This window comes from Xiphias gladius, chromosome 5 (assembly GCF_016859285.1).
Source record: "Xiphias gladius isolate SHS-SW01 ecotype Sanya breed wild chromosome 5, ASM1685928v1, whole genome shotgun sequence".
NCBI classification, from domain to species: domain Eukaryota; kingdom Metazoa; phylum Chordata; class Actinopteri; order Istiophoriformes; family Xiphiidae; genus Xiphias; species Xiphias gladius.
This window is the reverse complement of record NC_053404.1, coordinates 13,612,910-13,638,897: the sequence shown is the minus strand read 5'-3', so window position 1 is coordinate 13,638,897 and position 25,988 is coordinate 13,612,910. Positions and strand designations below refer to the sequence as shown.

The following is a 25,988-nucleotide window of genomic DNA, read 5'->3' as shown; positions in this document are numbered from 1 at the left end:
AGGGCAGGTTGATTCTATTTATAGGCATGTACTTTTTGATTGCAAGTATTCAGATGAACTGCTGCAGTGCGATGTGTTCTCTTTTAATGGAATCTATTTTTTATTAACAATTACAAAATATATTTTAAGACGCATTAGTTCATCTCTACCTTTATTAATTGCAAAAACTAAAATAAGCTCAGACCTTTAAAAAAAAAAAACAACAACTAACTAAAATAATTGAATTTATTTTTTATAAAGAAGCAACTAAGGGTAGGGTGCAGGAGACTCCAGAGTATGAGTGTTATGCAGAGAGACCAGTTCAACAGCATTATCAGAAACTATGAGGTTAAACCAGTCAATGTGCGCGTACACACACACACACACTATTCTTTTTCCCCGTGTTTTATTTCTTTGGGAGTAACATGATGAAAGTATTGGATAGCAAAGCGACAGAATCCAACTCTTATACATTCACACAGCAAAGTACACAGCACAGCACATCATGAAACACAACCATAAAAAGAAAAAGAAAGAACAACAAAGGCTTCACGTCAAAATGCTGGCAATAAATAGACTGATCTTATTAAATTTATATTCAATACTCTTCTGTACAGATGGTCAATGAATTACAATACATCAACTGAACAACACGGCTACACACACAGAAATCATGTAAACAGAGAAAGGAAGAAACAGGGTGAAGAGATCCGTCCTTCATACACACACTAAATCCACACACAGACACACACACACACACACACACACACACAAAATCAACGCCAATGCGGAGGATCCAGAGCAAGCCTATATGAGGCAACAACAAATAATAATGAATACAGTACATCTTTGTCTTTTCCCTCCACATGAAATTGCGCACACACACGCGCCAAAAAAAAACAAAAAAAAAAAAAAAAAAAAAACACACCAACAAAAGGAGCACAGGGGAGCACACAGGATTTGGGAATACGAGGAGGTGGAATGTGATTCTACAGTGGAAGGGTCAGAAATAAAAACTGGAAAGGTTGTGAGAGCCGGGAGCCTATTCCTCCAAAGTACGGAAGGCGTTCTGCATGTCCTCCAACAGCTGAGCGTACTCAGCCTTGATCTTAGTCTCGCCATCCTTCACTGGGTCCTGCCCAGACACAAAAATACATTCTTAGAATGTGAACAGAGAACAGGATACCTGAGCAGACTCTGTGCAAGATCTATGGCCTGCATTCTCACTGTGCTCTGCAGATATTCATTCCTCATGTCAGCAGGGACTTGGACAAAAATGCTTTTAAATACACTTTACCTTCCTCTAGGGATGATATACAGAATAACTTGAAATTATCAGAGTTTCTTACTTTTGGTTTGTTTGTTTTTAACTTTATTTTGCTGCTTTGGAAACTCATACTAATTATGCATCTTATACTGTTTTGTAGCATGTGACATGAGTCATCCAAGCCCGTTTATGTTGTCTATATATACATTGATGTAACAATGTTTCTATGCAGCCCCCTAGACCAGGTCTCTCTTTAAAAAGAGAACTTTTTACCTGGTTAAACAAAGATTAAAATGAAAAACAAAACCTGACGGGTGGGGTTTATTGCATCAGATATAGTTAAAAGCATTGCAGGGTATATACTCCTTTATAGATGGCTACATAAAATTAACTTTCCACCGCTTAACTATGATTGTTTCAAGTCCTAATTCACTCAGTCTATTTCAGCAAACTAAACTTGCTGAAACTCAAAATATTCCCTAGAAGATATAGTGACTCTTCCTTTAATTTATAGTCAGACTTCATGTATATTAAAAAATAAGAATATAATATGAAAATAAGCCAAAAGGCAATAAAAATGTCCAGTTTAGCAAATATTTAAACATTGGTTCTCAACCTTTTTACTTTGGGACTCCTGCAGAGTGATGGATGCTTGAAATAAAATAATTTTCTTTTTTTCTTTTGATTTCGAATCTTAGAGCTTCACAATGATTGCATAAATAAAAAATAAGAAAATTAATAAAAAACAGAAGTTAAAAAAAAAAAAATTACACATCATCGGGTATGTGGAAAAATATGTAAATAAAACTGCTGACAGATTTCAGTTTTTTCCTATTTTATGAATTCTGCGCACCACTAAATTCACACACACACACACACACACACACACACACACACACACACACACACACACACACACACACACACACACACACACACACACACACACACACACACACACACACACACACACACACCTTGAATTTCATCGAGGTGATCCTGTAGAGAATTTCTCCCATGTGCTCCCTGATCATGGCCCAGGTGATCTTATTGTCACTCTGAGCTGTGGTCTCCACCGCGTGCCGTGCCATGTCATAGAAAGCAATCATGTTGGAGAGAATGCCCACTGTCTTATAGAAGGGACAGAACCTGAAGAGATGTGCAAAAAGTCAGTTGTAGTTATCAAGAAGTCAAATCAGTAATTCTGGCACACGTTTTAAGTCATTATGCCTATTTAGGACTAATTGAGATTTATATTGACAAAAATACTCAACAGTAGTGTTTAATTTTTTACTTTCTCACCAAAATTTCCAATATAAATTTGAGAGTAGGTCAAAACGTAAGTGAGTACATGCTACATTGGGTATAATGTTACCTGTCATAAGGAGTGTAACCGTTCTGCTGCAGGAAGTCGTCTTTGATCAGTTTGGCCACTTCCAGGGTGATTTTATCTGTTTCTGCCAGCGATGCCTGTTAGAGTGAGGATCAGGTCAGCAGCTGCTTTATTTATGAATTCATTCATTCACGAAAAAACATGAATAAATAACAACTTCAATTAGGTTTTTGAACAACCAGATACATAATATGAGTGTATGTGCTATCTTTTGCGCAGTATGTTTCTAACTTTGCAGCTAATTGCATTAAAATCAAAGGGTTCACCGATAGATCAAACCGCTGCCACTGACTTTATGCTGAATTACCTTTCCAACAAGCTGCACAATCTCAGCCAGGTCCTCCTCCTCCTGCAGGATCTCCTTGGCCTTGGTACGCAGGGGCACAAATTCAGGGAAGTGCTTGTCGTAATACTCATCCAGAGCCCGAGTGTATTTGCTGTAGCTGATCAGCCAGTTCACAGAAGGGAAGTGCTTCCTCTGAGCCAGCTTCTTATCCAGACCCCAGAACACCTGAGAGAAGAAAGCATGGTCACATATCTACTGACAGCATCTTTAATCAACAAAACTGATCTTCTTACTTAGAGTGACAGTGGGATTGGAATTTCATAATTTACCTGTACAATACCAAGTGTGGCTGAGGTAACAGGGTCAGAGAAGTCACCACCAGGAGGTGATACGCTGAGAAAACAAAAACAAATATTTTCATTTAACTGTTATGGGCCACCAGTTGGAGTCCACAAAACATGTGCAGAGTAATGTTTCCCTCTAGTGATAGTATAAAGCTGTACTCACGCTCCTACAATACTGACGCTTCCCTCTCTCTCAGGGTTTCCCAGACACTTCACCCTGCCAGCACGCTCATAGAAGGAGGCGAGACGAGCACCCAAGTAGGCAGGATAACCACTGTCTGTGGGCAGATGCAAAAAATACCACATTTTTATACACAGTTGAAAGCCCTTCTGCTGCCTATATGTAAGACGGTTGAACACTCTACCGCCATACTGCTTTCCCATTTGAAAACAAAGAGGTACTAGCTTCACTTAATGGGGAATTCAAACATTAAAAATTTACACATACAGGAGACTAGTGGTGCATTTAGCAAGAAGACGGTTTTCATATTTTCAGCACAGATTTGACACTTGCAATAGGATTTAGAATAGTGAGTTGACGTCATATATTAGAAATACACTGTAAATATTCACATTTGAGATGCTGGAACCATTTAATTTTTGGCATTAAAAAAAATTACTTAAACTATTAAATCGATAAAGATTTATTTTTGGTCAATCAAATAATTAATTATTGGTCTAATCCTTTCAGCTATAATTGGAAGAACACCTTATACAACTTTGTGCCATTTGATGGCTTAGCTAAAAGGTTTAAGCTGTAAGAAGTCAGCAACAAACACAAAAATCTGTAAATTATGATTTATCTTCAGTTAACGGGATCTTCCTATAATTTTAGTAAATAAAAGAGTGGTTTCTTCTGACATTGATATGAGAAGTCAATGGAGGAATAGAGTGGGGTTTCTTTGTTAGAACGAGCAGAAGATTGTGTAAGTGTTGTGAAATTCACAGATTCACTTCTACTTCCTTTGATAAAGCAGAAACTGATCACTACTTCATACTGGAATTATACAAAATTATTTTTTTCCATTTCCTGTAATCCAGTGTGAAGTTTGAATCTGATGTCTGACCTGAATTTAACTCCTGATGCTCATGATGCCATGGGAAGAAATGTAAACTGGCAAACAACAGCATTTGCCATTTTTCATGACCCAGTGCGAGAAATACAGTACAGAGGCCTGAATCTGCCTTCAACCTTTATTACAATCTCCAGGAGACTCCAAACTTACCAGCAGGCATCTCAGCCAGACGACCAGAAATCTCCCTGAGAGCCTCGGCCCAACGGGAGGTGGAGTCGGCCATCATGCTCACATTGTATCCCATGTCTCTGAAGTACTCAGACAGTGTAATTCCTGCAAAAACAAACTCAATTAGTACACACTGCTCATATCAGCTAATCTACAAGCAATCACAAAATGAGAGTGATGAGGTCATTCATGATTGTTTTTGTTGTATACTTTAAACACTTTATTGTTCTGTGATTGGATAAAGATGGCATTCTGAGTACTTTCAAATGGTATTTCCCACTTTTCACAGTTACCTGTGTAGATGGAGGCTTCTCTGGCAGCTACAGGCATGTTGGAGGTGTTGGCCACCAGCGCTGTTCTCTTCATGATGCTCTCTGTCTGCCCATCCACCTCCATGGTCAGCTGTTGGCGTGGCAACAATGTCAGTTACCCTGAAAGTTACTCTAATGAGTATAAAAGGCAACCGGTATCTCTACCCACCTCAGGGAAGTCTCGCAGTACTTCTGACATCTCATTTCCACGCTCCCCACAGCCTACGTAGATGATGACATCACTGTTGGAGTACTTGGACAGGGACTGGGAGATGACCGTCTTACCACAACCGAAGGCTCCTGGGATGGCTGTGGTTCCTCCCTGCACACATCTTCACGAAGAGAAGAGAAGAGAAAAAAAAAAAAAGTCAAAAAAGCCTCCAGGACAACAAAGTTGCTGATGAGGCAAACCTTCTCAAAATGTCTTGAGTAAAAAGATTAAAAGGAGGATGTGGGACTCACGGGAAAAGGGCATCCAGCACTCTTTGTCCAGTTAGCAGCGGGTGATTGGCGGGCAGCTTCTCTGTGACAGGCCGCACTTGTCTGACAGGCCATAACTGCACCATGGTGAACTTCTCCTTCACCCCCTCAAACTCCAGCTCCAACACCACGTCCTGACACACACACACACACACACACACACACACACACACACACACACACACACACACACACACACACACACACACACACACACACACACACACACACACCTTTAACGCAAAGCAACATCTAACAGTCACTTTGAAGGCAGAGCTGTAGCTGGAGGTGTGCTGAACTCACGGTGACGTCATAGTTTCCAGCAGGAGCCACATAGGTCACGGTGCCTCTGTTTTTGGGGGGCAGCATGATCTTGTGCTTGATGAGGGAGTTCTCGTACACCATGCCATAGATGTCTCCTCCTGTGATGTGACTCCCAACCTATCAGTGATAAAGGATAAGAGATGTCTTGTAAATCCAATTCACCTAATGATTCCAACATGTCAAGAAAAAGGTTTGACGTCTGCAAAGACACATACCCGCAGGCTCTTGCTGGGAGTAAACTCCCACTTGAGGTCTCGGTTGAGGGCTCCAATGTTGACACCTCTGGGGATGTAGATACTTTGTGTGAGGTCATTGATGTCCTTTAGGGGTCGCTGGATACCATCAAAGATGGACCCCATGATTCCTGGACCCAGCTCAACAGAGAGAGGCTTCCCTGTCCGCAGCACAGGATCTCCAACAGACACACCAGCTGTCCTCAGGCTCAGGAAAATCCGTTAAATTTGGATTGAGAGTTTAGAACTGTTTCTAATATACATTTCTGCGTGAGATGAATGCATACTGTATACCCAGTTAACAGTTTATTAGGCACAAATTAATTCAGTCTAATATAATAAATCCTATCTTCATTATGGTTAAAATGTTCCATTTCTTATTAATAATTTTATATAAACTTAATTTTAGACATATAACATACAACATGACAAAGAGACACAACAGAGACCATTAAACACAAACCAAAAAAGTTAGGCTTGCCTATGTAAGTCATTAGCTTTTTGAATTATGTACACTATGTAAAAAACCTATCATAATATCATGGGTCTGGTTTGTTTGGAAATACAAGTAAGTTGCCTGAGCCATAAAGAGGATACCACCAAAAGGGTAAAAAGGATCAGATAGGCTGATTATCAAAGAAAAAGGCCATATTTATAATATAATACAGCGTTCAGTTTTTGATGAAACTGTGTTATACAGCTTTATGGCCATTTTTGGGGATGTAGTTTGTGGAGCTGTTGACTTATAGTGTGTAACACTGGAAGGTGTTTCTAATATTTAGTCTACTCTCAATGACAAAAATGAGGTAGAACAATATTACAAACAACACAGGGCCATTTAACAGCAACATAAATTGCAGCCTCTAAAACAGTTTCTGCAAAACTTGAACGTTATAACCTTCATGAAGGTAGGATTTATTGCAAGAATGCTGTATTAGAATCTAACAGTTTTAGCCAGGTGTACCGAATAAGCTGGCTAAAACTAGTGTCTGCTGTATGTAGTGAATGATGTAGCTTCAGAAATGCGTACTATTGTTATCATTTATTATTATTAATATTGTTATTTTCAGTATACCATTCTGTATTCTTGAAAACAGTTTTAACACCACCCACACACTCACACACACTCACACTCACTCACTCACACTCACTCACTCACACTCACTCACACTCACTCACACTCACTCACACTCACTCACACTCACTCACTGTAAAAACAGTCATCCATAACTTAAACACACTCAATCAAGTTGTCCTACAGAATAAAGAGGTCTGTCTCCACCAACTCTTTCTAACAACACTGGCGAGTGTTGTTAGAAAGAGTGAATAATAATAGCAGCCTTACAAAAGGATGGACATTGTTCAACAGTAAGGATACATGTCTCCTCGTAGACCTGGATGGTGGCCATGTCTCCCTCCAACCTGATGATCTCTCCAACCAGCTCACTGTGGCCGACACGGACCAGCTCATACATGGCTGCTCCTGCCATGGCTGTAGCTGTCACCACTAGAAATAAAAACAAAGTATAATCATGAAACCAAATGCATTTAAACTAATACTGGTTACATAGATGCAGATTTTATGTTTTTGGAAAAAAAAAGTTTGTCCTGTTTATCATGTGAGCTATATCAAAAACTAAATAATCTTTGACCATGAAGAGATGCAAAGTTGTCATGCCTTTCAAAGGAAAAATACTGTTCATTTTTACGAAACCTGTAAGTGCACTGCAGCAAATGTAGAAGACAGCTAATAATTGGTTAGTTTTCACTTCTCACAAACTTCAGCTGCAAATGTTTAGGCCTCCCCTGCTTCAGATTTTTGGGCTTTTATCATAATTCTGTTGTGCTACAAATGAAATTTGGAGGAAGAGACTAATACAGATGACAGTGCCTATGTGTGTGTTTGTGGTGGCCAACCTGGTCCGGAGACTCCATGCACATATCCAAACTGGCTTTCTCTCTCCTCATCCCTGACCTTAGGCAGCTTGGACATGTCCATCTTCTCGGGTTTATTAGTCTAACTGTGAATAGAGCAGAGAGGAGAAGAATAATGTGAGAGTGACATTAAGCCACAGAAAACTAATGGGAAGGAGAAAATTAACCAGAGGATTGCGGGAGAGGCCACCCGCTCCCCTGCTACGGTCACTTTCAAAAACAGTGTTGATTTTCTGACTATTATAAGGAAAAAATATCTAAAAATTGATTTGAAGTGAAATATATTATTGAAAAATCATTAATGCACATATGCACAGACAATACATGTATACAAACACAGCGTGCTGTCTCCAACTGTACAACTGTACAACTCTCCCATGGGTGCATCTTTGCATTCAGGATTCTAATTTTTCTCTCGTTATTCATATTTTTCTGTCACATTTAATGCCGAACACAAACCCAAGCTGTCATCAATCGTGACATAAACCCATCACCAGAGAGAGCAGACGCTGTTAAAACATTAGAGTGCAGTCTTATCTGCAATAACACTGTATGCATCAGCCACAGGAGATCAAGCCAACACATTCATATTACTCAGTTTTTGCTTCCCTAATTTCTCAGTCTCTATCTGAAAATCATATCATACATACACGACATCTATGCCCTTTTCTTGTCCTTCCCACTGATGTACAGACCTTCATGTTTACGCTAGGCTGCGTAACCCATCTGTGCAGGAATACGGCAGCTCCACCAACAGGTCAATGCAGTAATTACATGAATTGCACCTAAAAAAGGCTTCCCCTCTGTTCCTCTGGAACATACATTTTTTTTAAAAACTTGCTTTCGATTTGTAATTATGTGTCTTTCAACTCAACAACAAAATGAGTACACCTTGAATATTTACCGATATGCTTGAACAATTAAGGTATCAATGTGTACCTTTTGTTTTTTAAAGAGCCTCCAAAGAGCAGCATATAGGGGGAAGATAAGGCCTATTGTTCTAATGATTGATTTATTTAGGATCACAGAGAACTCTCCTACCTGCTTGATACCCCACAAATAGAACTAGAATTACATACACACCTTTTCTAAAGCCTTTTGTGAAAGGAATATTGCAATATCTTTTTTTTGTTTGTTTCTTTGTTTTTTTTTATGCAGTAAAGGGCAAATTTTCATGTAATAATTCTGGCTAGAACAATACAACACTTATCCTTACATCCAGATAAAATTAATTATGGACAAAGAAAACAGACATATGATGTGATCATATGGTCCTGGCACATGACTAGCTGGCCTCACTGTGTGACTCTCTTTAAGGAAGTGGAAAACTAGCATGGTGCAAAACTGGGAAGTACAAATTCTGACTCTCTGTGGAAACACTGGAGAAATTCTCCCCCCTGACTACCATCCTCCACAGAAAATGGGCATGGGGCTTACTAAAAATAACTCTGTCCTTAATTATTACTATTGACCTTAACTGCTTTGCTTGCTAATTTGTGATATAGGATAGTAAGGAAAAAGGTTCGTATGATCTTACGCTGTCATCCAATGTAAAATTCAAATTGAAAGAAGGGCAATATAGATTGGTAATCTGGCAAAGACAAGTGGGCTGTAGGTGTATTATCTGCAATTTAGGATTGAAGACAGGATTTGTCTTCCTTTACGATCATAATTTCATATTTGGGCAAAAAGACAGTGGGGTTAACACTAAGAAGAGGAATGTACATGTAGATACTTGATGTCTGTGCAGCAATAGTCTCAGAAATTTCGCATGTAAGTGAGATGACGACGCAAAACATCCTGACACACTGACGTCAATTGCAGATTCCTTGAATACGAGTAGTTGATCGCATGAAACTCGTCTTAATTGTACCGTTTTTAATACAAAAATACATTCTAGTCGTAGAGATTCAATGACCTAGGTATGACTTGGTACCCCGTATATAGTATATGATGAGCAGGGCTCTGTGCCACTGCTTGGAAAATGATCTCAATGCAGGGTCGTCTGTTTGACAGCTTTCCTCGAAACTGTGCCTCAGCTAGCGCTCCTGACACATCAAGGAGAGTCGAGAATCCCATAAATCATAAATAAACATGTCTGTAATTTCAACTCAGTCGCACTTAACAGTAAAAACTTTAGCTAGCTCCGTAGGTTATTCGGTATTATGAAAACGATAGCAAGACTGGTCCCCCGGCCTGAATATTGCTGGCTGTAGCGTTCTGGCGCAACGGGATAATTAAATGATTTCATTATCAACACATAACAAAGCAAACCTCAGTTTATAATATCGAGATACCGGAACACAGCTGAACAAAAATATAGTACTTACCGTATGATTGTAAAGTGGTGGTCTACGGTCTTGCCTCGAGAGAGAAACGATGGGTGCTGCGATGCGTGACAGCAGACCGAGATCAGCTGACTTCATTCACTCGCCGCTCGGTTTTACTGCTGGGGCCCTGCAACTGCCGCCATTTTGGATCCGCCCCGGGATTACCGCAAAGATCTTCTGGTGATGAACATTGGTGATAGATCGCTCTAGACCAGTATTCGTCTGCAGCAAGCCTTAATAATGTGCCAACAGAGGAAAGGCCACTGAAGTACTGGACCAAAATGCGTTTTGTGGTCTTTCGATGCATATTTTTAATTAGTTTGAACGTTCACGTCCCATATTGCTCTCTTCTTGAAAGCTTTATTATAACTCTAATCTAAAATCTACAAAACTACAAAGGTTGTTCTATTGTAAGAAATTATAGGAAAGTTAGTAAAAGAATGACGATGACAGCCAGGAGATAGAAAATAAAAAATAAAAAACTTCACCCAGGACCATGTCAGACCATATTAATAGCTCTGCAAATGTTTGTGACTATGAATTTGTAGAAATTGTACGTTCCACTATATGATTATTATATGCCGAGTCGCAGCATATGCAGGTGGCATTTTTACCTATTCGTCACGCCTCGTCCTATAGAAAATAGCCTTTAATATTTTTCATATTTCCATTCATATTATATTTCTAAAGTATTTTGCATTTCATCAACTCAGTGTGGCTACATATAGAGCAGGGGCAAGCACCTAATTTTTTACCCCAGGTTAATGTGGTGCTGCTGGCGGGCTGTACTGAAATTACTGTCTGACAAAGTAAAGGATCATCTAGGCCATGTTGTCTGTCATGTGGTCAATATCTTTGCAGCAACGTTTGAGCCAAATGGGGGTAATATCACAAATTGCTGTTATTAAATATTTACTCCATATAAGTGTCTCTCTCTTAAAATATAATCTAAATGTCGACGTTAACCGAAATAAATGTTCTATATCCAAGAATTTCATTTACTGATAGCTCTTTAAAGTGGCCTCTAGATATTTATGAAAGGCTTGGTTTATGTTTTTTAATTTTGTTTGTGTGACGGGGTATCAAAAAGCATTCGCCTTTTATTTTCAGGCATAAAACATATCGCAAAGCAACATAGATTTTTTCAAAAATGAAAGTAGTAGTTGTAACATACATACATACCTACCACATACATTCTTTAAGGAATGTATGTACCCTGAGTAGGGACTCACAGGCTGCGCTTACTCTCAGGTTTTGAAAAAATCCTGCCTCGTTCACTATGATTGGGAGATCTTTTATTATTATTTTATAAGGATCTGTAATGTAACTAAACATAACTAACCCAAAGATGGAATACCACCTGGGCAACGCAGGCAACTGCCTAGAGGCCCCAGACCAACCGGGACCCCAAAAGCTCCAGGTTTACTACATATCATTTGGGTCTATATAATTTGATTAATAGCAAATTTGTCAGATATTTGAACCACTTAAAAATAAAATTACTCTGTGGCCCTGAAAGACTAAATCCAGGTCAAAAAGTTTGAAAAGACGCAGCAGTGCTTGTGCGCATGCGGGGGTCAGGGTTGACAGTCTCCACACAGTCGTGGAAGGAGTGCTGCGGCTAAGCTAACTACAACCATCGTAACGAGCTACATGTGGAGGGTAAAACGGGAGGCATCCCTGACCCTAACTCTGTCAAAATTCTTCCTTTTTACCCCAAACAACGGTAAACTTCAGGCTAATCGAAAATAAGGGATAATATCTGTTTACAATGAAAGGGTGAGTGTACGCGTTTGAGTCACGAATAAGTAGCTTAGCACGAGTAAAGTTTTTCATGTCTTTTTTTTCTACAAGAGGAGGCGGGGAGGTGACGGGGAGCCTAGCTAGCTAGCTTGCTAAGCTGCTTTTATTTAAGGTGTAGGACAAAAAATACAAACGACAGCACCGTTACCGTAGCGGTTCTGTCATGGATGTTCTCGTTAAATTAAGCCGCTAATTGGTTCGTTTAGGTCGCGACCAAGCAAAGCTAACTGGCTAGCTGCTACTGGGAAGCTGAGTCAGTAAACCCAGTTTAGCTAAGCTAAATAGACAAACCCTGGATCTCAGATAATTTGTGTGTTCTCGTTAAAGTCGACAGCTGCCCGGCTAAACTTCAGCTAAGGGAACGCAGCCAGATCAATTAACTAAGTTATTAGACAAGTCGCTGAACAGTCACCGTATGTTGGTGAAGTTTGTGTCAGTTGTGTTGACGTTTAAACCCGACATCAATTTAGGAGTTTGTGGCATCTTGCTCAGTGTAACTGGATCTGTCAACGTAACGCACTAGGAGTAATGCTCCACGTCTTGACCAACACATTTTTAGCTAAAGTCTCGATTCTCTAATGACATAAGGACGATAAACGCTGTACTGTACTAGTTATTCAGGTAGGATTTTACAGACTTAACCGTCTGAAGCGTGGAGGGATGCTGGCGCTGTACATCCTAATGAACAACACACGTGACCAACAGCTGTTTTTGGATGCGTATTCGTCCTAAAAATACCACAATGAACCTCTCAACCAGGCAAAAGGGACTGTTGTGTTTGGGTCACTTACTAAGGCACAAATCAAAGTTCTTTACAGTAGAAAATGTAACTCATGATTTTAACTAGTGCAGTATCCATTTTATTAGTCAATAAAATTCAAGAATTCAATCATTAGCTTTAGGTTTGCTTGTTGTTTAGAAAATCCGATCAGAGGTAGAATGTGTCTGGCACTGGGAAATACTACATGACATCCCACTGTTGTAGGATGCCATCTCTGGGGCAAAAGCAGAGCCTCCACCGACTCTGGATTGCCTGTAATTTGATCATATTTAGGGGAGTAATTGCGGATACCACTAATCATAATTTTAATAATCAGTTAATCTTCCAATCATTTTTGTAACTAATTGAAAATGGTGAAAGATACCCATCACAGTTTCCTAAAGCCCAAACATTTTCGGTTTGCTATCACAAAAGACAAAGAAATGTGTCAAATCCTCACAATTAAGAAGCTGCAACTCAGAAATTTTCAACAGTTTAGCATGAAAAATGGCCTTGAGATTAATCAGTTATCAAAATAGTTGATTTGGTGTTGGTTAATTGGCTCTCTACAATTAATCTCTATTAAAATAAAGCAATTGTATCAAGTGGGTGGGTTGGGAAAAAAAGATTTCAAGTACTCAGCAGTGCTAGATCTTGAATTTATCAAGTCACTGTGCCATCCTATTGTCATTTTCACTTCTTTACAGTTACTCTTTAGTGCATTTTGAATCAAAGACTTCTGAACATAATGGTGTAGCCACTGTCAGCTATTTGACCGTTTTGCTCTTGTTCCAGTAGCCGGATCGAGCTGGGGGATGTTACACCCCACAACATTAAGCAGCTGAAACGCCTGAACCAGGTCATCTTCCCTGTCAGCTACAACGACAAGTTTTACAAAGATGTACTGGAAGTGGGAGAGCTTGCAAAACTAGGTAAGAGACATCACTTATGTGGCTCACAACCTTTTGTAAGATTGCATATAGAAAAATATGCTTTTTATGATGAGAGTGGATATTAGCAAAAGAAATGGAGTAGAGGAGGTGCAAAAATACACTGACAGGATTCAATCCTTGGTGCAATGTAGAGGATTTAACAACCACATGAATGAAAAGTATTCTTACATAACTGCTTGGTTTCCGCATATTGTGCTGAAAAAGGCATTATGCACACATTGGTCCACTGATCATTATGTGTCCTATTATTATTTCCTATTATGTCATGAAAGAATACAGTATGAGGAGGCCAAGTCAATACTGTTAAAAATGTTCACCTCTTTCACAATATTGTCAGGGTTACTCATACAGTAAGGCAGATTTTTTCACTTTCAACAAATCCTCAAATCTCCTTGCACTATGCAGTCCAGATTTCATTACTTTTTAGGTTATAAGGCATTACGGTTCCCTGTCTGTTGGTGGTGTTTCAGTGTTACCACTTCTTTGTCTTGCAGCATACTTCAATGATATTGCAGTGGGTGCTGTGTGCTGCAGAGTGGACCACTCTCAGAACCAGAAGAGACTGTACATCATGACACTTGGCTGTCTAGCACCCTACCGTAGACTTGGAATTGGTAAGGAGCTCCGAAACTTTAGAATACACTGTAGTGCACTTTGTGATCTTGTCTTTTTTTCCCCAACTTTGCATTTGTCTCTTTTTCAGGTACAAAGATGCTGAATCATGTGCTAAACATCTGTGAGAAGGATGGCACTTTTGACAACATTTACCTGTGAGTGTTTAATTGCAGAAAGTTTGAGATTTTATTGATTTTTGTATTAAGTAAACTACAGCTGCAGTTAAAACGCACAGTATTTTCAGGGCAGGTTAATTAGATCATTTTTACTGATACTGATCAAATTGATTCTTTCAGCCCTAGTGTAAACATAAATCAATATATTCTGTTGTTAATTTCTACTTTTTGACCAGGTCTAATGTTCTACCAATTACTAAACTTCTTTTTTTCCTCACCGCAGTCATGTGCAGATCAGCAATGAGTCAGCCATTGACTTTTACCAGAAGTTTGGCTTTGAGATCATCGAAACAAAAAAGAATTACTACAAGAGGATAGAACCTGCAGATGCCCATGTGTTGCAGAAGAGCCTGCGCAGCCCATGTGCAGCCCCCACTGGAGAGCTTCAGAAGGCAGAATAGGGGTACATCATGGAAAGAGCACAGATGTGCCCATCTCCACAGAAACAGAACTGTGACAAATGCCCCAGGGTCGACACATTCAACACTTTCTTCAAAGGACGCTAAAAAGAGAAAACAAATTTAAATTACAAAAATTGCTGCATTTACTTTGCAAAGTCGAGTTTTGCATATTTTATTGCTCCCCTTTCCTCATACAGATAATTGAAAATGACAAAAAAGCTCAGTATCCACAAGTGCTCCTATTGACAAGGTTGCCAACTTCAGACAGTTTTAGACTTGGCGGAAGGAGAGGGTGTGGTGTTTGCAAATCATACTGTTTGTGTTTGAGTTGTTTTTATGCGGTTATTGAAGCTAATGGGGACATATCTATACAGTTGAGCAAAAGAAAACAGTTGGTTTGAAGTGGTAAAAGTGTTTGGAAAGACCATCACTGACACACAAAATCCCAGCTGGTCAGCTTGGAGTGATGCTTTGAGTTGTTGCATGGAACAGTCACAGCTCTTTCCCCTCACCACCTGAACCCTGGGATTCATGGGAAATGAGTCTGATCTGTTTGTTGATATGTCATGTCCAGAGGGGAAAAGCAGAAATGTATCCCCTCAGTGCGGGCGCAACGAAGGCTGAACGGTTTTGAGGTGGTGGGAAGACGTGGTCACCACATATAATTTCTGAATAACTTCATGTTCCAGCCTGTTAATATAATTCCCCTTCAAATGTTTGTTTTTATTTTTTACATCAAGAAGGCAAATGGTTCAGAGGTTCTCCTGGGTTTACTACTAAAAGTGAAAACATTTAAGGAATGAGAGAAAAAAACAAAATATCATTGTATTGAATGTGTTTCTGAGAAAGGTACTCTACAATGTGTTTTGAGGGGTGTCTGATAACAACAGATTGGCTGTTTGGGATTGGATTTGGGCATTATTTTCAGTGGTATAATGAAGGTGTGTGAGGATGTGCATCTCCAAACACATGGAAGTGTTTTGAGACATCTTACCTTTAACACATTTGGCACCTTATGTAGCCACCTTGCAGAAATGATCTTCTCAAACTTCTTTCCTCAGTCAATTTCTGTTGTTACACACACCTTCAATAGGTTTTTTAAGACGATAGTTTGGAAGTTTTGGTATGGTCTCTTAAAAGGTGTATTACCCAGAGGAAGCTCTGACCCCTCTGCATGCAAGGAGAGTTGTGTCCTCTCCACTGTAGTATAAGCATGTTTTTCCTTTCTTTGAAGAATTTTATCTTTTCTGGAGCTCTATATTGTAAGACTTTTTAACGTCTAAATAAAGGAATTACTATTTGCAGTAAATTAGTGTCTAATTGTCTAATTCTTTTCCATGTACATAGCGAATTATATGTTACAGACAGAGAAATATGGTTGAAAAAACCATTTAAAAACATTTACTGCATAGAAAGATGTCTGGGTGCGTTCGTTGTAAACTCATCCCTTGATTCCCTTTTACACGTCGTGATTGGCTGAAACCTTCCACATCTGAAATGCTATTGGCTGTCACTTCCCCAAAGCCCTCCTCTGTCCGCACCAAGTTAGGTGTACCTAGATTGTTTTGAGAGATGAGTTGAGTGGAATGCTTTGCTAGCTAACAGTTAGCATCCAAACTCAAAGTTATCGCAGAGGCAAACAGTCTTCAGAATGCCGAGGTTAGAGGTTAGTGTACTACCCACCATTAGCAGCTTTTTATCAGCAGGAACACAAAAAAAATGCGTCATTAATTTGCTTAATAATTATGTCGGTAACGGTAGGCAAAGCTAGTTATTAGCCAGCTAGCTAACAGAAAGCTAGCTGAAAAGGTAATTGCTCAGATTGCTAGTTTCTTGCTGGTTCTTGCTGATGACGGGATAAAAATTTGAACATCGCGTACCGTCGACAATGTAAACCAGAAGTCACACCAGAACTGTTGCAATTCGTTAAACATTGTAATTATGCTGTAATATGCAGGTAAATGAGTTTAGGTTAGCTGTAAAGATAGGTCAATCTTCACCATCTTATTAGCATCTAGTAGTTGTAGTAGTACAAGCTCTGTACCTTAACAAGGTCTTTTGACTGTCTCACATCTACTATTGTATCAAATCATATGATAATATAGCTGCTGGCTAATTGCATCTAAGTGATGTTTCATGATGGTATTCAAATGGCTGGTGTCATCATGCTTTTTTTATAATTCATACTTCATCCGGTCCGGATGCTTTATGTTTTCATTGCAGGACGGACACGGAAGGGATTTAAGGTCCAGGTGTTAAATGTCTTGACTGATACCTTATACAGGCAACTGTTAGGTCAGGATGCCAGAGATGACTGAAACTCAGACACCTGGTCGTAAACCCAAGTAAGGATTTTTGCCATATCTACTCTATATTGTTGTTTCAACCCAAATTATCAGTAAAGGCAGATCTAATAACATGTAATAAATACGTGAATTCATTTAATTTTTTTGCAGAAAGAAGAAAAACAAAGAATCTCACAATGCAGGTACAATAATATCTCTAGTCCATCTTTCTGTTCAAACCTTGCAGCTAGGTTTAGGTGATGTATTTCCATAACTGGGGAACATTTTAAACGTGACTGTCCATTAAAGTTTATCCTCTTCTTTAATTAGTTGAGAGACACAGAAAAGAGAAGATTAATGCTGGGATTAACCGCATTGGTAATCTTCTGCCCTGTTCCCAGGCACTTAAACAGGTAAGAGACAAGCTGATGCTTTTGTTTCTCCTTATCAGCAACATGTTGTGTATAGGCCAGTTAACTGTTACATGGCTTGTTTTAACATCAAATCTTCACCCCCTTATCTGTAGAGTAAGAACATGATCTTGGACCAGGCTTTTCGCTACATCACTGAACTGAAGAAACAAAATGATATAATGCTGCTGGAGGGAGGAGATAAAGTCCAAGGTGAAGCTTAACAATTGTAAACCTCAGGCATACTTTTTGATTTTCTTATAGTTTAATTATGCTTGAAGTGTTGAAAGTCTGATTATACAGTATGTGTGCTTGAAAATCATAAAAGGATGATAAAGTACATAATTGATTGATTATGCCTGCTTGGCCTCTATGCAGCGGAGGAGATCCGTCGGCTGCGGCGTCAGTTGGAGGAGCTCAGGAAGGAGAGTGCTCACTACATTGAGCTCCTCAAAGCCCATGACATTAACCTACTAGAAGATCCCACTATTCACTGGAAGGGCAAACAGCGCTGTGCCAAGGTGGCAAAGGTGACCCCTACTCACCAATTCCCAAAGGGGATCATCGTCTATTCCAATGGCAATGTGATGTGTCCAGCTGGGAAGGAGACTAGCCCAGGGAAACAGCCTTCAGAAACATTAATTCTTCAGCCACCATCTGAGGTTAGTGGCAGGTTAAGAGTTAATGGAGCCCTGCTGCAAGTCAATACCTCTTCTTCCAGCCCTGCTCTTCTCCCTGGGTCGAACGTCACACCCACCCAATCAACGCCAGGCCTGAGAGTGGTAGAGCAGTGTGTGGTCGAGACACCGGCTGCAGCCCCCACCCTGCCACCCTCTGTGTCTTACATTACCCTCCAGATCCCTGCAGCCACCACAGCCCTGCCCCAGCAACCTCAACCTGCCCCCCCTGCCCAGAACCTCACAATAGCAGCTACTTCAGCGTCACCACTCCACACTGAAAGCTCAGCTCTGCCTGCTTCCACTCTCCCCACATTTACACAAACTGTAACCAGAGCAGCAGCCTCAGAGGTTTGCTCTTGGGTCACTGAGGACACTGCCATCAGAACTGTAAGTTACACTGCTATCCCTAACAGCCAAGCCCTTCTTAGGGCAGGGGCAGCAGGCAGCACACAGACTACCTGGACAACACTCCAGATGGCAGGGAACACGGTACAGCCAGTCTGTCAGAGTCTCCCCACCCCAGAGGTCAGCAACACCGCCCAGGCTGTCCAGCAGGTGACTCTGTGTCCAATGGGCAACAAACCATCTGTTCAGCCCATTCAAATACAGATGCAACCAAATGTCCCTGTACAACAGACACCCATTACAGCCCATATTCAAGCGCAGCACTTTCAGAGACCACCCCAGCTACAGCCAGCAATCATAAACCAGGCACAGCCTCAGCCTGTCCTAGCCCCCCAGCCTCAGTGTGCTGTTCTCCCCCAATCAGCCATAATACCTCAGCCAGCTGTGGTGGCCCACCATGCCGTTGTGTCGCAGCCCCAGCCTGCTGTACTTCAACCAGCATCATTGCTTCCGAATCCTCCAACAGCCCTTATCCCACAGCCTCAGCCCCTCCCTCAGCCAGCCCTGGTGCCCCAGCCACAGGCAACCATGCTTCCCCTTCTTCAGACCATGCAGGTGCTGCAGGTCAACCCAACTGGAGCAGCAGCCTCAGGTGTAACGGCACCACAGAAAACTAACAATCCTAGTTTGGTCATTCTTCAACAGACAAGTTCTTGCCCAACCCAGTCGGTTGTAAGGGAGGAAATACCCAATCAAACAGCCTGTCAGCATATTGTAATCATCCAGGCACCCAATCAGGCTGCACCTGCCCCTCAGAATCCTCAGGTTGGCATGTTGCCAGCTGCTGTGCCCGCTGCAGTACCTGCTGTGTCCACTCAAATATCCACAACCAGCAGTTCAACGTCTGCCACTTCCTTACAGAGTGTTGGGGGGAAGCAGCTGGTACACATCCTTCCACGCCCTGTTCATCCTCAAATGAACCACGCCCTCCAGGTCACCCAGGCATCCTCTTCTCAACCAGGTCCTCCAACCCCACAGACTATCACTGTGAATGGCCAGGTGTTTGCCTTGCAGCCAATGAAGACCTCTGAAAAATTAAGCTCCCAGGGTGGCCAGAGTACACTCCAGCTGGTCCAGCCCACCACCACTGAGGAACCAACTACCAATGTGGCCCTCAACAGTTTAGGAGCCCTCAGCAGTCTCAACCAGAGCATATCTCAGGGCCTTCCACTTACCATTTCAAGCCAGAACAATGGTCAGCTTCCAGCTGCTCCTTTATCAGTAGTCCAGCAGAAGCAGCAGCAGCAGCAGCAGCCTTCTGCTCCAGCGCCCGTCTCTGGAACCACACTTGCTCTACCTGTCCGGCAGCTACAGGTCCCTTGTTTGAACCAAGTCACATCAGGGCTGGTGGTTAATGCCTCTAAGCCCTCAGGAAAGAAGCTTCGCACAACTTTGAATATAAAAAGAGCAACAGCTAAAAGGACTAAAACTGTCATGAAAAAAGAGTTCAGTCAGGTGCAGCCTACTGTTGCGGTTTCAGCCAAGCCAATGGCTGTTGCAGGAGAGAGTCACGCAGTTCAAGTTACAGTATCTCAAGTTTTACAGACCTCAACTGTAAAAATCACAGACGTTCCTCCCACTTGTACCACAGCTGTCACAATTACAGAGAGCAGTGAAGCTATAGGAAATGTCGCTTCTACACAAAACACAAAAAAAATTATTATCTGTAGTTCATCTAGTGAGACAGCTATATTTGGTCAGTCCCATCCACAGAGCAAAAGTTCTGTCAGCGCATCTCAGAGTGATGCTATATTCAGTCATACAAACAGTGGTGGTATGTCAACTACATTAACAACTGTCAGTGCCACATCAGTGAAGCCATCAGTTAGTGCAGCTCTGGTCATTGAGAGTAAACCAGCTGTAGTTTCTGGCAACAACTCAACAGTAACCAAAGTCTCAGTTCCAGAGGTTAAACAACCAACAGCCACTAGTACAACAACTACCACAGCACAAAGTAAGTCAGCTGCCACCACTGGTGTTACTAGACAGAGCAGATCTTTGGTCAGTTCCGCGGGTGCCACTGAGAATGGGTACGCTTCCACCACTGTTTCTACTGAGTCTTTGACTCAAACCTGCACCAGCAGTATCACAACAACTGCACCGGTATCTTTAAATCAAGCCAGCAAACCAATGTCAGTATGCTGTCCCCAGGGATCTAATACCCAAGGTCCTCTTCCCTGTAATAAACCACAGTCTCAGCCAATCACTTCATCCTCTGTGTCCATAACTGTGGCACTCTCATCACCTGCACCAACTTTTTCTGCAGCCCAGAGCTCTGTTACAGCCCCTTCAACAAGTTCGGAATTTAGGAAAAGGGTTAGTACCAGTAGAGCTCCAACACAGCAGACTGAGATAAACATGTCCAACCCCTCTCCCTGCCATTCCACTGAAATCAAACCACCCCAGGCCTCTAGAAGAGACAAGGAGACTCAGGAAGAGAGACACTCTATAGCAGCAGAGAAAGAGGGCTTGGTGGCAGCCACTTCTGACACTCCCTCTAGAAAGGACTTTGGCCTGTCCCAACAGGTGTACACTAACCTTGATGTTCAAACTTTGGAGCACCCTATGACATCTAGCAGACAGACAGATTCTCCCATGTCTGCAGGGGCTGGGGGAGGTCGGGGCTTCTCTGTGGCATCCATGCTTCCTCAAGGCCACAGTATTAGTGCGTCGTCTGGCTCCTTTGGAGCATTAACATTCACGTCTGAGCAGGCAGAGATGCTAGCCTTGGTCATGCTAGAACAGGACAGCCCTGGGAGGAGGAGTGGAGGCTGCTCTGGGGACAACACTGCTTCAACGAACCCTACCACTGCTGCATGGGAGCCCCAAAAAACCCCTCCAGTCTCTTCGAGTAAAGAAAGGGGTTCAACTGGACAGCAGGCTAAAGTGACTAAGCCAATGGATACAGTAACGGTTAAACCTGCTGTCCAGGTGTCTGTCAGAGGACAAGTTGGGGAAGGGGCTGTCAGTGGGCCCAATGGAAGCAGACCTCCACAAAACATCTCATACTCCCAGTCTCAGTCCCTCCCCCAGGTCCAGTCTCAGAGCTCATCCCAGAGTGGGACGGTGGCTAGCCTCAGTGTCAACAACCTGATAAGACCCAGCTCTAGTCAGCAGCCCTACCCTAGCTCTCCGAGTCTGGCTGGCCAGCAGGGCTCAGTTCCCTCACCTGTGGGGACCTCGGCCCACATATCCCAACCTTCAAACAACGCCCTCTCACCATGCTCAGGTGCAGCCCAGCTGAATGATTACACCCCTTTAAAGAATGCGTTAATGAGGGCTCACGCTGGAGTTGGTGTGGTTGAGCGACAAGTGAAGATCATCCCCAAGCGACAGGCCCAGGAGGCGGTGATGCTGAACACTGGAAAACGACCCAAGCCTTGTCCTTCATCAGCTCCCCCTGTTAGCCATATGGATGTGAAAGCACCAGATCACAGCCAGATGATGGTGGGACAACTGCTGCCCACCTCCTCAGCTGTCATGACTAGGATTAATTCAGAAAATGGAGGGCCCCTCTTCTCCACAAACTCTTTCATGAGCCCAGTAGTTCGGCCCACAGATGGCCACTGCCCTCCTCAAGGGCCCCCTGAGCAGAACCAGCCAGGGGTGCTTCATGTGCCCCAGGGTCATCCACAGCATGCTGCAACCCAGCCTGTTCAGCATCTGGGAGGGAACCTTTACGTGAAACAGCAGCAGCAAGAGCAACAGAGACACCATCTGTATCATTTGCAACACCACTTGACACAACCTGACCCTGCGCAGCGCCACTCACTACACCAGAGGGCACTTCAGCAGCAGCAGCAGCAGCAGCAGCAGCAGCAACAAGAACAGCAGCAGCATGTCCAGAAGAAGCGGGGACTTATCAGAGGCAGTCAAACTGGTTCACCTGCTGGGCTGCAACAGAAGCAGCATCACCTGGAAAAGTCTGGAGTTCAGCAGCAACAGCAGCACTCACATCAACAACAACAGACACAGCATCAACAGCACACACAACAGCAACAGTCGCAGCAGCATCCACAACAGTCACACCAACAATCGCAACAGCATCAACAGCACACACAACACCAACAGTCTCATCCCCAACAACACCAACAGCAGACACATCAACAGCAGCCCCAAACGCAGCATCAGCAACACCAACAGCAGCAGCAGCAGTTACAGCAGCAGCAGAGCTCCCACTCCAGACACCAGCAGCATCTACATCAGCAGATCCAGCAGCAACAGCACTTTAGACACCAGGATAAGAGCTGTGAAGGCCCGGCAGCAGGATCCAGGGCCCACCACAGCAACCACCTGGCTCAGCAGGAGCACCTTAAGGTTGGTGTCACATGGTGGAGAGTAAGATGCCATGATTTAGTAAAACTGGAAACAGAGTATATTGTCTCCTGTGGTATTTGGGTTGATCTTGTCTTTGTATCTTTTTATTTAACTGGCATTTTTAGCGCTGACAAACAAGTGATTGTGGAACCAGCTAATCAATAGAAAGATCATCAATTACAAATTTTATAATCAGTTAATTTTCCTTTACATTTTAAACCATTTCAGATATTCGCTGTCAATGGCTTCAACTGACTTAATTTTTTTAACACAATATCTGGCCTTATTGCTGTCATTGTTTTACAGTAACCCAGGTAAAAGTGCAGATTGATGATATTTATATTTTCTCTCCCTCAGCCTGGTCAGGATCATAACGCTATGCAGAGGATGATGAGCTCTAGGACACTGGAGCAGCAGCTCATCTCTCCTCCCAGCAATCCTGTGTCCAGGTCCTCTGACCTGGCCTGCGCTCCATCACGCCAGGAACGCCACCGTGTTTCCAATTACTCTGCGGAGGCGCTCATTGGTAAAAGCTCCACTAGTGGTGAACAGCAGCAACGCATGGGTCTTCACCTTCAGTCTGGTCACAGTGCCACACAGGAGCAGCCAGACCTCCGTGGTTATCTGGACACATCACGAGGGAAGGCTAACATTGCACACAACCCACAGACCCGCCTCTCTTCGGATCATCCAGGGTCCACTGATGTTCAGCGGGTCTCAGAGTGTCCGCCCTTCAAGGCCATGGGTGGAGGAGGAGTAGCACATCAACTAAGCGGCTTTGAAGCTCAGGTGTCTCGTGGGAGTGACATGGCACCTAAGTCAGTGCCTCCATCTCAGAGGGGCCCTCAGGGGCAGCAGCAGGGAGGGTTCAGGATGAATGTTGGCCCTCCAGCAGATGGCAGGAACCGTGGTAGCTACAGTGGAGCTCATCCTGGCTCACAAGGAGTACAGGTAGGACCAGCACTGCCCCGGGATCAGGAAGGTTGTCACCAGAGTTTCATGCAAAGCCTCCTTTCCCCCCACCTTCCTGAGCAGAGCAACCACCAGCGAGCAGGGCAGTGCTGTCCTCCAGTCAGTATGGAGTACAGCTGTGTGCCAGGAAGCTCTTCAGGAGAAATACAAGCCAAGGCCTCCAGTCCCAGTGTGCCCCAGACGCAGAAGGCTCCAGCTATGCGGCTTGGAGAGGGCAACAAGGGCCATATTTCTCAGGTCAGCAGTAACATGCATGGAGGCCCAGGTGTGCGAACAGGTCTCCCCCACCCTCCAACACCACACAGCAGTTCTGAGCCAGGCCGGTCCTCGGCCCCCTCCAGACCACCCACTGCTGTTAGCCAGCACTCTCGCCACATCACCCGGGATACTCAGCCCACCAAGCTGCGACCTGGTGACCGGCCTCGATCAGGCGCTCTGAGACCAAGTAACCCCTTTGAGCCTGAAGGCCATCTCTCTCTGCCCTCTGGAGGAGGGGTGCTGCTGAGCCGACCACAGTCTGGAGGAGAGGCGCGGCGCAGCGCTATAGTTCGCTTTATGGCAGATAGTGCTCAGGTTCCTAGCGAGAACAACCTGGTTCCTGACCAACACATAACACAGAACTTTGGTTTCCCCTTTATTCCTGAGGGAGGGATGAATCCTCCACCTCCCATTAATGCTAACTCCACATTCATCCCTCCAGTCAGCCAGCCCAATGCCTCCCGTACACCTTCCCTTCTGCCTGTAGAGCCCCAGAACACTTTACCCTCCTTCTATCCTTCCTATTCTCCAGCAGCCCACCCCAGCCTTCCCAGTGATGTCACCCTTCAGTACTTTCCCAACCAAATGTTTACCAGCCCAAGTGCCGACAAAGGCAGCGCTCCTCCACTAAATAACCGCTTTGGCTCTATCCTTTCCCCACCTCGCCCTGTGGGTTTTGGCCAGGCCAGCTTCCCTTTGCTCCCAGATATGCCCCCAATGCCCATTGCCAACTCGTCTGGAATAACCCCTCACATATCCAACTTCAGCCTCACCTCTCTGTTCCCCGAGATTGCCACTGGCATGCCCACTGACGGCTCGGCCATGCCTATGTCTCCGTTGCTGTCTCTCTCCAACACCTCATCTGCTGACTCGAGCAAGCAGCCCAATCGTCCTGCCCACAACATCAGCCACATTCTGGGCCATGATGGGAGCTCTGCTGTGTGAGGAGAGCGCCTGCTGCATAATAATGAACTGGTGTGCTGGAGTAAAGAGTTTAATTTTCTGTTTGAGATGTATTGTTCTTTTAAATTATCAGCAAATCTAGAAAGTGGTGGTGAAGCACCAGATGAACCTTTTCCAGGTTGATATGACACATCAAGCCCATCTGTTGGTGTTATTTGTTGTTTACATGCTCAAAAAATTTCAAACTAAGTATGTTCCGTTTGGCGTTAGTATGTATGATGTTAGATATAATTTGTAATATTTCAGAAATCATTTTGATTTTACTGGGACATGGTCCTTTAACGCTCTCTGTTTGAAGTGTTGGTTAAACTGACTGTTTGGTAGTAAAACAAAATCAAATCTAGGTTTAGAACTTGAATTCAGTGTATTCTGGCTCATAAAGAAACCTACTGCACAGTTACCTACCAATGTAATTTACTAACTTATATCAGGTTGTATTGTACAGAATCTGTTTTTTCCAAGAGCTATTTTGTAAATAAGTGTTTCATATCAAATTGTTAATTATGTATGTATTTGTAAATATGAAAATTGATTAATAAAGTTTATAAGAAGACCTTTGTATTTGCTGCCAACTGGAGAATTGTCCGTGTGTTTCCTAATATACTCACACTCCACTAGGAGGCACTTGAAATCAGTAACTAACTTTTTCCTAGCTCTGACAGTGTTGTAAACTCCCAAATTGGGAGAAACAATAAAAAATTGAGTGGTGTCATTACTCCAGCAAGAGTGGATTTTAAATTAAGTTGCCACAGATGTAGAAGGAAATCACACTAATTTATTTTTCACTATAAAAACATGTATCAAGGATGGCTACAGATTTATGTGCAATACGCTGCCACACAACTGTTCCAAAACTGAAAACAT

The 25,988-nt window shown here is 42.9% G+C and overlaps 3 protein-coding genes across 4 annotated transcripts; 2 read left to right on the top strand and 1 right to left on the bottom strand.

Moving 5' to 3' along the window:
• Positions 1-368: 368 nt before the first annotated feature.
• atp6v1ab (ATPase H+ transporting V1 subunit Ab) lies at positions 369-10,319 on the bottom strand. Its single transcript, XM_040126514.1, has 15 exons — positions 10,127-10,319; positions 7,779-7,882; positions 7,240-7,368; positions 5,844-6,058; positions 5,608-5,745; positions 5,287-5,438; positions 4,994-5,156; positions 4,807-4,915; positions 4,496-4,618; positions 3,433-3,547; positions 3,255-3,318; positions 2,947-3,150; positions 2,622-2,716; positions 2,224-2,395; positions 369-1,114 (listed from the first exon to the last, which is right to left on the bottom strand). Exons 2-15 carry the CDS (start codon positions 7,858-7,860, stop codon positions 1,022-1,024), a joined length of 1,854 nt encoding a protein of 617 aa, XP_039982448.1. The 5' UTR covers positions 7,861-7,882; positions 10,127-10,319; the 3' UTR covers positions 369-1,021.
• Positions 10,320-11,673: 1,354 nt separating this feature from the next.
• naa50 (N-alpha-acetyltransferase 50, NatE catalytic subunit) lies at positions 11,674-16,137 on the top strand. Of its 2 annotated transcripts, none has more exons than XM_040126516.1 (5): positions 11,674-11,905; positions 13,488-13,621; positions 14,137-14,256; positions 14,346-14,412; positions 14,657-16,137. In XM_040126516.1, the coding sequence occupies exons 1-5, from the start codon at positions 11,898-11,900 to the stop codon at positions 14,832-14,834; spliced, it is 507 nt and encodes a 168-aa protein (XP_039982450.1). In that variant the 5' UTR covers positions 11,674-11,897; the 3' UTR covers positions 14,835-16,137. The 2 variants fall into 2 exon arrangements, with proteins under 2 accessions (XP_039982450.1, XP_039982449.1); XM_040126515.1 differs by having other exon boundaries at positions 13,485-13,621.
• Positions 16,138-16,389: 252 nt separating this feature from the next.
• On the top strand, positions 16,390-25,678 carry LOC120790090 (basic helix-loop-helix domain-containing protein USF3). The gene is made up of 7 exons (XM_040127373.1): positions 16,390-16,500; positions 17,058-17,179; positions 17,291-17,322; positions 17,450-17,532; positions 17,646-17,742; positions 17,908-22,931; positions 23,289-25,678. Exons 2-7 carry the CDS (start codon positions 17,136-17,138, stop codon positions 25,104-25,106), a joined length of 7,098 nt encoding a protein of 2,365 aa, XP_039983307.1. The 5' UTR covers positions 16,390-16,500; positions 17,058-17,135; the 3' UTR covers positions 25,107-25,678.
• The last annotated feature ends 310 nt before the right edge of the window (positions 25,679-25,988 follow it).